The sequence below is a fragment of the Pholcus phalangioides genome, unplaced genomic scaffold, assembly GCF_987345545.1.
Source record: "Pholcus phalangioides strain wild (caught in Gottingen) unplaced genomic scaffold, Ppha-v1.0 ptg000011l_1, whole genome shotgun sequence".
NCBI lineage: Eukaryota > Metazoa > Arthropoda > Arachnida > Araneae > Pholcidae > Pholcus > Pholcus phalangioides.
The window spans coordinates 16006088-16021139 of NW_028301604.1; the positions used below are offsets into that span (position 1 = coordinate 16006088).

General features: G+C 34.7%; 1 protein-coding gene across 1 annotated transcript in view; it reads left to right on the top strand.

Annotated features, from left to right (window-relative positions):
- The first annotated feature begins 1819 nt into the window (after nt 1-1819).
- LOC149080125 (uncharacterized) overlaps nt 1820-15052 on the top strand; it is a 51232-nt gene continuing 37999 nt past the window's right edge. The window contains exon 1 of the mRNA XM_089239139.1: nt 1820-2220. Coding sequence (XP_089095265.1) covers nt 2112-2220 — 109 coding nt within the window. The 5' untranslated portion in view covers nt 1820-2111. The remainder of the gene's footprint in view (nt 2221-15052) is intronic.

A 15052-nucleotide genomic window follows, 5' to 3' on the forward strand; every position in this document is an offset into this window, starting at 1 on the left:
TAATTGTTTTCTCATCTATCGGAGCCACTGAAATCTCGCTAGTGATCCCCAAGAGGTCCGTGAGTCCCTGGTTAAGAACGCCTGTCCTATACATTATACCGATGGAACCGTTTCCTGAGAAACAAAAGGTGGCCATTTCACAAAAAAAAACAGGATTCAGTTAGGTGCGGGTCCAGAGAGGGAAAGGGTGATCACCCCTCCGAAGAGTCAGACAATATGGATAAGATTGGTATGTAGTGTAAAATACGGGACGATCCACCGAACCTACTTAGTCGCACCTCCTAATACATAACCATTGATATGTGCCTGCTTTCAACAGTTTCATGGCATTTGGTTCGGATTTTGTTGTATAGAAATGTGCTCTGGGCCCTTGAATGATCTAGAACTATACCGCTGTCACTCAAGTGATCTGGGAAGTAGCACGGATCCCTTAAGTGCACATAGGCGGAGATAGACTTGAAAGTATGGGAGGGGGGCATGATGATCATATCAATTTATATAAAAGCATATACATTGAATCAGTCGGCTCACCTTCCACTCTCGCCTTCTATCTCCACTCATACTTAAGTGGTCTGGATCTGTGCCGCGGGTAACTTAAATGATCTATAAATATACTACTTGGTTCACTTTTATAAAATTATGTTTGAGATCACGGGCCACATCAAATAACTTCGAGGGCCACATTTTGCCCGAGGATCATGGGTGGAGCATGTATGTTATAGAGCAACGTTTCTCAACCTTGCTAAACCCAAGAACCAGTAAAATATCTGAAACAGTTCGATGGACCACTTGTGTCCCGTATTACGAGACATTGCAGTATTTTCAGTTGTTCCGAATTTTTTATACATTTGTCCAGTTTTTTTCAACGATACTTATTTAAATTTGTAATTTTTACTAAAATCGTGAACAAACGGCCCTTTCATAATTATTATGATAACTATGGCTATAAATACAAATATTCATCTCAGGTATTTGTCGGGTTCAACTTTTTTCTTCAATTTTCAGCGTCTCTAAATACAATTAAGGATTTTGCGGACTTATGGCAACGTTTTTGATGACCATTGGCGACGTCTTCTTATTTTACGATATTTAAGATCCTAGTTCCTCTTGTTTTTCCTCAATGAAATATGGCCATCTATATTCATTTGAATGTTTTTTCGTCAAATGCATTTTTGTTTACTGCGATTTGTAATAGCCCTTTATTTCCCCCATCCTTTAACCATTTTTGCAGTAATTAGCAAATTTGTCATAAATTACATCTTTTGGCTACAATCAGTGGTAGGATCGTAATTTTCAGCATTTTCTTTGATGAGGTATGGTGAACCTAATTATGAATGTTCAGTTTTTATTTGAACCCTTATGATGATATAAATTACTAGGGCGACTGAATAATTTTTCATTCAGTTTGAATTGAATTATCAAGTCTGCCTGCGGACCCCATATGACATCGTCACGGACCACCTCTGGTCCGCGGACCATAGGTTGAGGAACGCTGTTATAGAGAGTTACAGCCCTCGATTCTCAGGGTAATTTGTTTGACATCCTTGTTGTAAGAATGAAAGTTCGAAAAAAAAATGTTGAGGAACAACAATGAATAAATAAATAAATGTAAACTTTTTCATTGCACGAAACAAGTCATCAAGTAAAAGAAATGAAATTTTGATCGTGATGAGAAAGAAAGAGAAGATGTCTTGGGCATTCAACCTTGACTTCGTTCTGCCTCTTGCTCTAGGGCAAAATCTGATGATGTGTCAGCACGGAAACCAGTTCTTCAGAGAATGGCGTTCCTTCTGTGACCGCTAAACAGAGAATATGTGTGTGCATTTTTTTCCCTTGGCTTGAACACACACACACGGTGGTTCTGCAGCCATTCCCGGCTGTTTCACATGGGTCTTGGAACTTGACCAAATCATGCCGTCTGACGGCACGGCAATCGGATAAATATGTGGTGCATCCACAGCAGTGGTAAAAATGACTTGAAAAAGAATTACTGATAAACAGAGGAAATTTATCTCCGAAGGATACGTAGAAAGTGTGTGTATACATATGGCGTGTGTCAATCGAAGCAGATAAAAATCATGTGGCACTTTAACATCACGTGAAAAAGTAAAATGTGGTTTCGAATTCAGTGTTTCCCTTCAAAGATGCTTTTGGTTTATGCGGCTTTTGTCCTTTGTACTCTTATTGGATTTAAGAGATGCGAAGACACCTTAAACGAAAGTAAGATTCTTTACATTTAAGGGGTGTCACGACCGCCTGAAATCAATTTTTCAAAGGTAACTTTAACAAGTATTTCATTCGACTGCAAAAAATTTTTGTGTAAATCGGTTATTTCAAAATGAAAGGACGGAGTAACAAATTATAGTGTAAATGTATACAAGATAAAACACTTTGAACGCAATTTTCTCAAATAGCAGTTTCTGAACTCATCGTAAGATTAAAAAATAACTACTGCAACAAAAATTCAGAAATTTTTCAGAAATGTTCATTCGACACGTGTTACTAAAATGAAACTTTCAGCAACTGACCAATTGGAAATATTTTTAAAGAAATGTTGAATTCAAATTTTTGAAATTTAAATTGTTTTTCAAACTTTAAAAATTCATAAAATTATAACGAATGGTCAGATGTATAAGTTCGATTTTCATTTTACTAACACGTGTGAGATAAACATTTCTGTAAAATTTCAGAACTTTTGGTGATCTAGTTATTTTTAATTTTACGAATTAGCTCACAAACTGATGTACACAAACCAATAATACAAAGTAGATATCTGAGAAAATCACGTTTAAAGTACTTTATTTCGTATACATTTCCACTATAATTCATTACTTCTTTCTTTCATTGTAAAATATCCAATTAATTGATTGACATGAAATTTTTATCATTTGAATGAAATATTTTTTAAAGTCATGTCACTCCTTGGGTCATTGAGTCATGACAGCCTTTAAAAACAAGTATTCATTGTTTATTAATGTGTAAACATAAATATATTTGAGTCTGCACCATGGATGTAATTACCATTCACATACACTTTTTGCTTTGATATTTAAGAAATTTGTGTGGCAGGGTGCTACTACTATGTATTCATCACAAGTAAATGAAATGAATATTTCAATATCTTTTGTCCATATAACAATCACTACCGACTGTAATTGGATAGCAAAAAGTCTTGTTTTACTTACTCAAAATTTTCGCGTGCGAAAAACGTAACACATTACACACACCTGAAGAAAAGAAAAAAAACACGCCTCTTTCCACAACATCAGATATCGAACCATTCCACCTTCAGACAAATGCAACCTTGGATGTGTCCACTTGACGTCTACTACACGTAATAATAACATAAATGAACATATTGACATTGAAAAGTTTCCATTGACATAATGTTTTGTCTTTAATAATCAAAGTGAAAAAATTCATAAAAGCGCGGGTAAACGGCAAGAGTATGATATTGAAAAGTGATTTTAATGAATATCTTCAGGAAATACATTTTGCATTCAATATTCAGTTGCAATTTTTTTATTTTTTCTGCATACTGTAGCAATTGAAGTATTTGCTGTAAAAAAATGATAGAGAGCTTCACTTTCACCAATTTTTGATAAATAAAAAAAAAATTTATTTTTAATTTTGAAGTTGCATAAATTTTTTTTTTCAGTTATTATCTATTCCTTTTCACACGATTTGGTTCTTTTTAGCGTGAAAAAGTACTTGATATATTATATATTCTATAGAATGAGAGAATTTTTTAATTTTGAGCTATTTCTTTTTCTCTACTAAATTATGATCAATAACTTTTTGGAAAAATTATTTCGCATTAAACGTCATACAGCATTTTATTTTAAAACTGGAAATTAAGAGTTAACTTTTTTTCAATGGCAAATTTGTGTTTTCACTGGTCAAATTCATTTTCAGTGACATCTGGTTCATCGGTCGTTGTGTGTCTATTGTTACTACTACATTTGTGTCTGCTTTCAGTTCTTCTTGAAATGATACTTCATTCTCTCCGACTTATTTTCAGACCTTTAAATTTTTGGGCTTCAAATTTCCTGTCAAGAAAAAACAGCTCCCGGATTTGCTTCTTTCTTGATGCAGACGAAGCAGACATCCAGCTCGCTCAATCGTTAATTGAACTTGAAAACTGAAGCTGTGTTTTTACATGTTTTTTGAACAATTGAAGTTCCTTTTTTATATCGTGTATACCTCTATGTGTATACCAAAGTTTTTGAATCCAAGGACCAGAGAAACTTCTGGAACAATTCGACAGACCACTATTTTATGGTATGGAAGGGAGAGGGTTTAATCTTTTATTTGAACCCTCGTGGTACTAATATTTATGGCATACGATTGAATGCCGCCTATGCAGGGCGTAAGCAGAATTTTCTCGGGGGGGGGGTTCAATTTTTTTTCTTCTCGGGGAGGGGGTTAACGTTTTTTCTTGCAAAATAACACTATAATCTCAGCTTGAGGGGGGGTCTACCCCCCCCCCCCTTTGCGTACGTCAATGCCTGCCTGTGGATTATCTTTTCATCTTCTTAGATCACTTGCGCTTCGCGGAAAATAGGTTGAGAAACACTGGTACATAAATTATAATTAGTAGAGCTCGGATTTTCATAACCTAAAGATGAAACGTCATTGCTGATCGATTAAAAAACTAGAAATTAAGGTTTTTTTAACTTATCAGCAAGACGTTTCATCTTTAGGTTATAAAAAAAATCCGAGCCTTTAATCATTATATTATTTTTTCAACATTCATCTCAGTAAAAATAATCTGCTATGCCGTATCGTATTCTAATTCGAACTTAGTATTTTAGGACCGCTGTATCTTAGTTATTTGTTTATCGATTTCTTTTGTAGGCCGCTGTATCCTGAAAATTTCTCCAATTCTTCGAAAAAATATATTTAAATATTTGGTAAAAACGGGAAAAGGTGTATTGATAATCAGTCAAACCTCCGTTTAACGGACACACCGAATAAGAAACACTTCCATTTAATGATGGATGGCCTGATCCGTGTCCTTTTGAATAGGAACTTATTTACCTCTGAATACGAGACACCTCTGTTTAAGGGACGAAAAGTATGGCCCCACGGGTGTTTCTTGTTCAGGGTTTTCACTATACTGTTTTTATAAAGGGGCAAAATATATGCTTTGAAATTTTTGAGCTAATTTTGTCCGTAGTAATAGACGGTGAAAATAATTTTAATTATATAACTTGAATCAATTTTTCCTTGTTCTAGCATGTCTCAGATTTCAGTTGGCCAGAATCTCAATCGACTATACCTATAAATTGGTAATAAAGTCTCAGATTTTTTAGGGGGATCCTTTTATATTTTTAAGAAAAATGACGAAAAACCCCTAATTTTGAACATCAACTGCTCAGCATCCATTAGGAAAGAATAGTTTGTTCATTGTGATTGCGTAACACACATGGATGGCATACCTTATTATAATATGCGTTTGGCTTAAAAAAGGCGGAAATTCATTTGATCAATATGAGTTGATTTGTTTCCAAAATTTTAACGATTATAATTTCTCATTCTAATCAGATTCTTACCAATAGCTGATTTTCCGAAAATTTCGGATCGAGAAATAAACATTTTCATGTTTGCAACACCCTTCCGCATACATTTCGAACATCACTCACAATGAAATTCTAATGCATCAAACATTTTACTTCCAATTTCAAAAATTGATGGATATTCAAGTATAGTAAACCAAAGTAACGCTGAACAGGCTCAATCATTTGAGAGGAAAAAAAAAACTAAAGTTAATTTCTCGTGAAATCAAAAATATTGGATTTCTCTCGATGAGGAATCGATTGAACTTGAAGGTAAGAAACAGCAAAAACAAAAGTCACGAGAGAGACGTGTCAAGTGACCGTGAATTCACGATAACATCGACCATTCACTGAAAGACAAAGACGACATTGATGATATCAAATATCTTGTAAGATAGCGGAAGAGACGTTGAAGTCGTCCGTTCGATACAATCAAAACAACAATAGTGTGTATGAGCGACGTGATAAAAAAGAAAGGGATAAAATTCTTATCAACCACGTCTAATAATTCTATAATTTTCTTTGCCGCATTTTAGTGGTCTCCTTATCCATATCCCAGGACCACAAGGGGACCGGTCATATTGCCCCAGGTTTAGAGCCACTGCCTGCTGTATGGCATCATTAGAAATATTTGAGATTTTTAATATTTAGTCATTATTATTTCACTAGCGGATACCTGCATTGATTAATGGAAGCTAAATCTCGGTTGTGACGTGAAGTCACAAAAAAATCTTTTCTGATAGAGAATTCAATATGTGGAATCTACAGCCGAAAGCAGACACTGTTGCCAAATTCAAGAAAAGATGACACTAATAGTTACTGTATCGTCAGTCATACTGCTTAAAATATTTGAGAGTTTCGTTGTAATTTTTTGTTGATTTTTTTTTTTTTTTTTTTTTTTTTTTGGGAGGGAAGGAGTTCTTACCTATTGTATTTCATCCAAATTTATTGTATCAATTATCCTGTATTATTCTAGTTCCAAATTAAAAGAAATACTAGTCTCGTTTTTCAGTGAAGGTCAGTGCCTTTTTTCTTACTTGGCATAACAGAGAGATCACTGTTGCGCCTTCCAATGTTGGAACTCCCAGAAGTTTTTTTTCACTTTCAATAACTTCCCACAGTATTTTCTCAGTGTTGCGATTCAATTCTGAGTGAATTCGAAGAGCAGAAAGAAATCATACACAAAAGCAACAAAAGAGTGAAAGGCAGGATTTCAACGGGTTGCTGCGTTGCAATAGATTTTATTTTATTTACGATACAAAAGTTTCCCCTTTCATTTGCAATTGAAATTCATCGCTAACGTGTAAATCACTCTTCTGTTTGTCTTTCTTTTCTTTTTCTATAGTGATGCTTTCACTAGAAAACTTCGGTGAATATCTTCCTGAATTTTTTATTGCTGTTTTTATAAAATATTTGTATTAGATTTTCAACGGGGTAAAGTTTTTAAATTTGTGGTTAATCTCTCATAACTAACCTTGTAAATCAACGTGTTTCGATCACAGTGAAGAAAATATTTGAATAATGTATGATGCTCAAAGTAACCAATTCGAAATACGTAGTCGTTTTTATCAAAAATCTTGCCTACAACAATTGCTGAAATTTTGATAGCTAGTCACCCCCCGCACTTATAAATACAAAAACTTCCGAAGACTGATTTGTGATTTGGAATAGGATAATATAAATGAATATTTAATTCTTTTTTTTCCATTTTATTTTAGAATTTATAAGCGAAAGCTTTCTTCAGAAGTACGTCTTCAAATGATCAAGGCTTCAAAAAAGATCATCTCTCATATATATGTCAGCTATATTCACTCGTAGTGCTTTTCAAAAGTTTATCTGCGATAGTTTGCTAAAGGAATTCGCGGTTGTACATGCATTTCAGAACAAAGCCAAACCAGAATTAAAATATAACCAGCGTTTATGGCATAGAGTTGTGGTTTTTCGGTTCTTTTGGCTCCCTCGCTGTTGGACGAAGGGCTCATTATTAAAATAAAAATGCTAACTTTTTATACGGACACCCATTTGAAAGTTGTTGTCCTGTTTCTTCTGATGCCAACAAAAAAAATCGCGTTTCTAAGTGTAATATTCCCTGAGAATTCGAAAAACGGAGGAAAATTGGGTTAAACGGTTTACCCGTTTTCTATATTTCATCTACATTTGACATCCACATTTTATGGGCATCTTTTTTCAGCCACCTCTTTGAGAAATTTGCCTGTTGTGGCCTATGTGTTTGTACTTCTATTGCGTACCAAAGGATGTTTGAAGGTGTCTCGAGTTTCGATACCCGATTCGTCTTTGTCAGAAACTTTCATGTCGCGGAGGTACAACAGAAACGGCTACAACATGATCAAAGAAAACGATTGCGGAGGGAGTCCCACACCGAGGGGTTAGCGTACCAATCTCTTCGTGAGTATAAAAAAATCGAAATGACCGTTCGGAATTCGCAATAAATTGTTGGTCCAGGTTTAATTAGACCCCGTGTGCAGAAAATGACCGTGGTGCGATAAAAATGATAGAAGAAGAAAAAAAATTACTCCATTACAATATACTACTTTTTATTATGTTCTATGTTATTTTTTATGCACTATTTATTACTATTAGGTATGGTTCGTTGAATTTTTTCCCAGAATAAAATGATTCAGCATGCACACAAAAATTCAGAACCTAGCGAAAAATTCACATAGTTGATTGTTCACGCTAACTCTCTTATCCCTCTTTTCTATAGCATAATCAAAATTCAAATTCTAAAAAATTATTTGACCTCACATCCAGATTTGGATTTCGGCGGGTCATCTGATCGATAATTCGAGATATTTTAAGGCGTCGAGACAATCAGATACGGAATTTATGACAAGAAAAAATCTGATCATAAATAATATTTATTCCATCTCGATCTTGACGTTTCCTGCCTGATCTCGTCTTTTGCTGCCCTTTCGGTGGGACCAGTTCCATGGTTAAACGGCCAAGGGGCGTCGACACGTGAAGAGGTAATCGCCCATGACCGTGAAGCTGCACCAACGACAACTTTCAGTTGGAGGAAACGAACGGACTGTCATCTTGTTGCGGGTTTTATGATCGATTTATGATATCTTTCGTATTCTCATTTTATCTCGATGAGAAATCAAACACAAAAGAAAAACACGCAAATCTGGATACAGAGCGTAAAAAATGGCCCAAACTTTATTTGGGAAAAAATTAATAACTTTTTTCTTATTTTATAGAACATTTATAAAACTCTCTTGAGCTCTTTTTCTTTCCGCCATTCTCATTTTTGCTTGGCCATTTCATGCGTATGGATGATGAATGGACTTTGACCAACAATTTATATAAGATTCTGAACAGCTAGGCATGTTTAGCATCGGCGACGACATGAAGACGACATGAGAGGGGGGGGGGGGCTGGAAATTGCCAGTCGTCTACGGAACCTAATTGCGTACGAAGGAGGAGGAAGGGTGCGTTGCATTGCATACTCAATAATTCCGGTGGGAGCTTACTCAAATGGCCTCACCTCCCCCAGATTCTGGTGCATATGATGCCTAGTCATCGTAAATTGAAATAGAACCTAGAAAACCGGAGGAAGCCGCACAAAAATGTTTCACTCTGTTTCTAAACGGTTTAAGTACGTATATGAGATATCGAGGGTAAAATCAAATACATATAAACCAGAATTATACTCGTACTTTATAATAATTTTTAGATGAATAAAAAGATACACACACAAAAATAAAACATTACTTTTTTTGTATAATCCCCAGATTTTGAAACACCTTTTCCTAATGAATTAGCAGTTTTTCTGTCCCTTCTTCGAAGAAAAAAAGGGATATATGTGCAGCCAGCTAATGCTCCTCTACTACCGCAGCATCCTCGAATCGCTGTCCTTCCAATGCTTCTTTAAGCGGTTCAAACAAATGAGACAATAAATCCGAACGGTAGGGAGGATGTTCCAGAGTTGCCAGCGAACTACCTTCAGCTTTTCAGTCGTTTGTGTAGCAGTGTGTGGCCTTTCATTGTCTTCGAGGCGAATGACTCGAGGAACCCACCTAGCCAGGGCCGTCTTAAGAACATCAAGGGGCCCCCGGGCCAAGTGATTTTTCTGAGGCCCTGCCAAGCAAATTCTCAAAAAATTCAACTACTCATTTTTCTGAGGCCCTTCTTCTCCTGAAGCCCCCGTGCCGTGCCCTCGTGGGCCCATGCGGTAAGACAGCACTGCACATGGTGCAGTCCATGGTGCTATTAAATAAAGATATGAGTTGCTATAGGCAAGAAGAATGTTTAGGAATTTTTTAGTATTTCCTGGTATTTGCCTTATTCGTTGATGATTTTTTGAGTAAGAAGATGTAAGACTGCAAACATCTAAACCACTTTCCAATAACTGTTAGAGGTCCACTTATCGCCACCCTACTCTTTGGGATGAAATTCCGGTTCATATTTGATCCACCTACGTATAATATCAGGTGAAATCGAAACTAAAGTGCTAGGAAAAAGTTTAAGACAACCGAAAATTTACCATACCTCGAAAACTTGTTGATGTAAATACATGAAAATTTTAGAGTGATAATTACAAGTAGAACTAAACGTTTTCCAGTGAAAAAAAAATTATGAGTGCCACTGTCTGAGAAAAGAATTTTTGGATTTGTAGTAAAGGTCAAAACTTGGAAAAAAGTATAAGGACACTGGGAAAAAGTTTTATGCACAAAATCATTTTAATAACCAAGAGGAGAGAAAATCATCTTTTTTCTCTATAATCTTTATCATTCTGGATGTCATCGATCGATCTTCTAGCTGGACAGTTAACGAATTACATCTACTTGACCTCAAACCAAGACATTGCAGACTTTGAAACATGTACAAAAGCGTTGTCCTGGTCCTGTTGAAACAAATACTGTCCGGAAGTTATAACAGGTTCCTCAGGTAATAGATTTTCTGCCAGAATTTCTTGATACGACTCTGAGTTCATTTTGCAGCTTATGAACGCAATTGGCGTTCCCTTGTGATGCAAAACTTCCTCAAACCATCACTGATCCCCATTCGAATTGGCGTTTCGAAAATATGGCTTTTTGTCACGGCGTAGGTCATGCCAGTAATATTTAAAACCATCAGGTTCATCCAAATTTAACTTCTTCTCATCAGAGAAAACATCCTCATCCCACTTGGCACCGGAAGTTACATGCTGTTTGGCCAATTCATACATTCATATCTCTTTTCTCAGTGCTGTTTTATAAGAGGAAGGTTATACTTCGATTTTGCCGTACCAGACATTTGACATTTTTTTGTCACACTAGGCACAGTTCGACGTGTGTAAGGCAAGTTTTATTTCTTCTGAATTACACAGAGAAATGTTTTTCACGTAAAAACTGTGGATAAAATAGTCTCTTTTTTTTTGACGAATGATGAGAGAAAGAAGCCTTCTTGTACAAGCTTTCAGTTTATAATTCTCAGGCCCATTTATGAAACTTTAACCAACAGTCTCCAATCTTTGAATCCTTCTCGAAATTTCATGACTAGACATCGCAGTTTTTTGAGAGCAAGCTTTTCGCCCCTTCAATATCCAATATATACTATATGTTGCTTCCGGCATCTTCACACTTTCAGAAGAATAAATTGATTTCTCTGCCATGTCTGATCGAAACAGTCTCAACTGTTAGGCCAACATGAGAAAAATGCAAATTTCTTTCCCCGAATTCAGAAAAAAAACGTGTGTATCCTTATATTTTTTTTCCAGGGGTTTTGACTTTTACTATTTAAACAATTTTGTTTTCTGAAAAAATGCAGCAGCACTCATCAAAATTATTTTCAATGGAAAATATTTTATTTCACTTGTGATTATTGCTCTAAAATTTTCATATATTTACATCTACGAGTTTTCGAGTTACGAGTATAACGATTTTTCGGTTGTCCTTAAACTTTTTTTCAGCACCTTAATGGACGACTTTATGATTTCAATGAAAATTGATTGACTGGTAGAATTACTTTAGGAACACAAAAACAGAATGATATTTTTGGGTGGTTATTTACAATCAATGTAATTTACCCTCTCTGGTCCAGTGTATATTTGAATATGCATGGCAAATACAGCAAAAAATAAGGTTATATAAGTGCAATACTTTTTCATCTAGACAGAGTTGATTCCTTATCAGTGTAATTTTTCGAGAGCTGCTGAAATTTTACGTGTCCGGAAATTTATGAAACCGCACCAAATTGAGAAATTGAGAGCAAAATTTAAGGTGAACAACTATTCAACTTTGCTAAGCAAGATTTTATTAGTTTATAAATAACAGTAAAAATAGAGGGAAACTATATTTTGCTTATTCATTGTAACTAATAAAAACATTCACTCTAATTAATTAAACTGTTGTGTCGATGTATTGTTTGTATTAAAAATATGCTAACACCACCAATTTACATCCGTTTCTGTAAAAACAATGAAAAAAATACGATTTAATAGGGGTGAACCATAGAGGGTTACGGAATATAATTAGGAAATGTGATATATAATTTTCGGTTCTTTTCCTGTTTCCATTCGTTCCTTTTAATGATCGTCCCTGTGTATGGCATTTTCCATATATGTGAATGTTGCTCATCTTCACGAGTCCTTTTTCTTTTAAAAATTCAACAAAAATTGCTAGCATATAAAATTATATAACAATCACATTACAAGAGTTTTTCTTTTTATGACATCGTGAAATATTCGTACCTTTCGGTCAAGTTTAGGTCATTAGCTACACTTACATCATAGTTATATATATACATATGAAAAAAAAATATTTCTTATATATATAACTAATTATTTTAATAGAAATTCACATCACGGATTTTAGAGAGGAAAAGAAAAGTCATCAATGTATCATAATAGCGAAAAACTGGTTTTAGCAATGGTACTCGGAAGAGAACTGCGAAAAACGCTTAGCATGCATTTAAAATAGCTTGCAGATTGTTTACAATGTCACTATGAAAGAAAATTGATGTTTACGCCAGAATGGAATGTTGAACATTAACATTTCGTCTTATCTATGTAGGAGTTGTAGTTTAAATAAAATTAAAAACGTTATCTAAATGCCATCATATACCTATCATTCTTGAAAAGATCTCTTGTCGTTCTTCTAACGTCATTCTTCCGCTTTTCCGAGACTTAGTTCGTCCTGGACTGGAGTATATCGTAAGGTTTTGGAGACCATACATACAGAGGGACATGGACTTGGTTGAGGGAGCGTAAAGAAAAGCTAGGCGCGCGCTCTTGTTGGCACACAATGCTTGCTTGAGCTATGAAGAAAGACTTGATTTCTTGATTATGTTTGCATTGGAAGAACACAGGTGTCGGAATGGATAGGATGGACCACGAGTCATTAATACACCGTCAATCCACTGCTTCGACAAGGGGACACCAGCAGTATCGTTTAGTAAAGCCTCCGTCCCACAAGAGTGGGCTAGGGGACCATTGGTAAGATAATTAAAGTTAATAAAAGTCTAAAGATAATAAAAGTCTTTGTTGAACATAACCGCAAAAACCACAGCCGGCGTGAACCCCGGCGTGAAGCAATCCCTACTTGTTCGGTTATTCACAAAGGAAGACGCTCGTTCCGCTGCCTTTGTATTGAAAGCCATAAAAATTATTGCTTCCCCAAAGCCCGAGACGACCGCGAATCCTGACAAAAACTTTAATTATCTTACCAATGGTCCCCTAGCCCACTCTTGTGGGACGGGGGCATAAGAGACAACTCCAGGTTGTGGAGTCGCAGGGAGTGTTTCTCTTATAGGGCTGTGAGCAAATAGAATAGCTTACCTCCGGGGGATCGTGAATTCTAACACAATTGACACATGTAAAACGAAATGCGATGTTTATAATGGGATGAATCGAGAAGCTAGCATACTTAGATAAGACAACCATAATCGTTTTTATGGGCAGTCTATTATATATTATTAATTAATTGGGTTTTTTTTTTCCGGATACATGCTCTTATATTGGGTTGCTGTATTCTAGTTTTTTTACATCCATATTTTTTATGGGCATCTTTTTCCAGCCACCTCGTTGGGCAATTTGCCTGTTCTGTGGCCTTTCTATTAGCATTAAGTATACGAAATTACGCTCTTCTAATCTGTATTTAAAATGTCGTTGAACGAAACGAAACTGAAAATAAGTTTGTTGACTAGATATCAAATTTTCAGAATGATTTAACAATATTTATATATTCGTTGTTTCTTCACATAGCCACTTTCCACTATACTGGGGAAAATTCTTTTTAACGCGATTGAGAGAGACTACCTTCAAATGACATATTTTTCTCAAATTGTCGAATTTTTTTTATTTATTTATTTGAAAGAGTTTCATTCAGAGAAATTCAGAACTGTTTTATTTATGCTAGAAATACAAATGGAATTATAGCGGCGTTAATTCGTCTGGAGCAATGGTTTCAAATGCTACAAACAGTTTTCAAACGACTTGTTTGAAACTTCGTGTTTTTCGTTACTCTATTTCATGTAAAACTTCATGAGAAAAAGTATACAAGATGTTTCCATAAAGCTTTTTTTATTATTTTGCGATAATGCTAGCTATGCAATGAACTAAGAACTTGGCTGTGTGTTCAATATGTGTGACATTTCAGTTTTTTGAAAATAAAATATTAATTTTTTTCGTTGTCCAAATTTACGTACTGTTATAAGAAAGTTTACGTATTTTACGGAATATCTCATGTGCCATAAAACCATTAATTCATTGTACAGACAACTGTCGAAGCAACGTATAGTATCAAAATTATTTGAATATATGCGGTAACTTTCAGTAAACAATGTCTGGTGTAAGTACTGAAAATAAGCTAATTCGAGAACATAATGTATATCTCAAAAATTTATTACAATATTTCAGAAATTTTATTGAATTCCTTTATTTTATATCGTACTATGATTAAAACCAAAAATATTTTATAGAAACAGAGTTTTTTCACAGTGTCTTGAAGGTAGTCAGTCACCTTAAATATTTTGCATAAATAAATACATAGAATAAACATAAATAATACAGAATAATACATAAAACAATGCATAATAATACATAAAACAATGCATAATAATACATAAAACAATGCATAATAATACATAAAACAATGCATAATAATACATAAAACAATGCATAATAATACATAAAACAATGCATAATAATACATAAAACAATGCATAATAATACATAAAACAATGCATAATAATACATAAAATAAATACATACAATTAAATTTTACATAAATTTTTTAATTAAATTTCATTGGGAATTTGTAATATAGATGGCACAACTCAATCAGTAGTAAGTTGCCCATAGCGATAGACCGGAGTTGTACTGTTTGGTTTGAAAGTAAGAAAGTCACCTTAAATATGAAAAGTAATGGAGTTTTCAGTGAAAATGTAAAGAAAAAAAACTGAAATTTTATTTATTCGATAACGATGATGAAATATTAAGAAAAACGACTCAATTTATTTAGTGGTATATGTACAGCTAGGAGAGTATACAT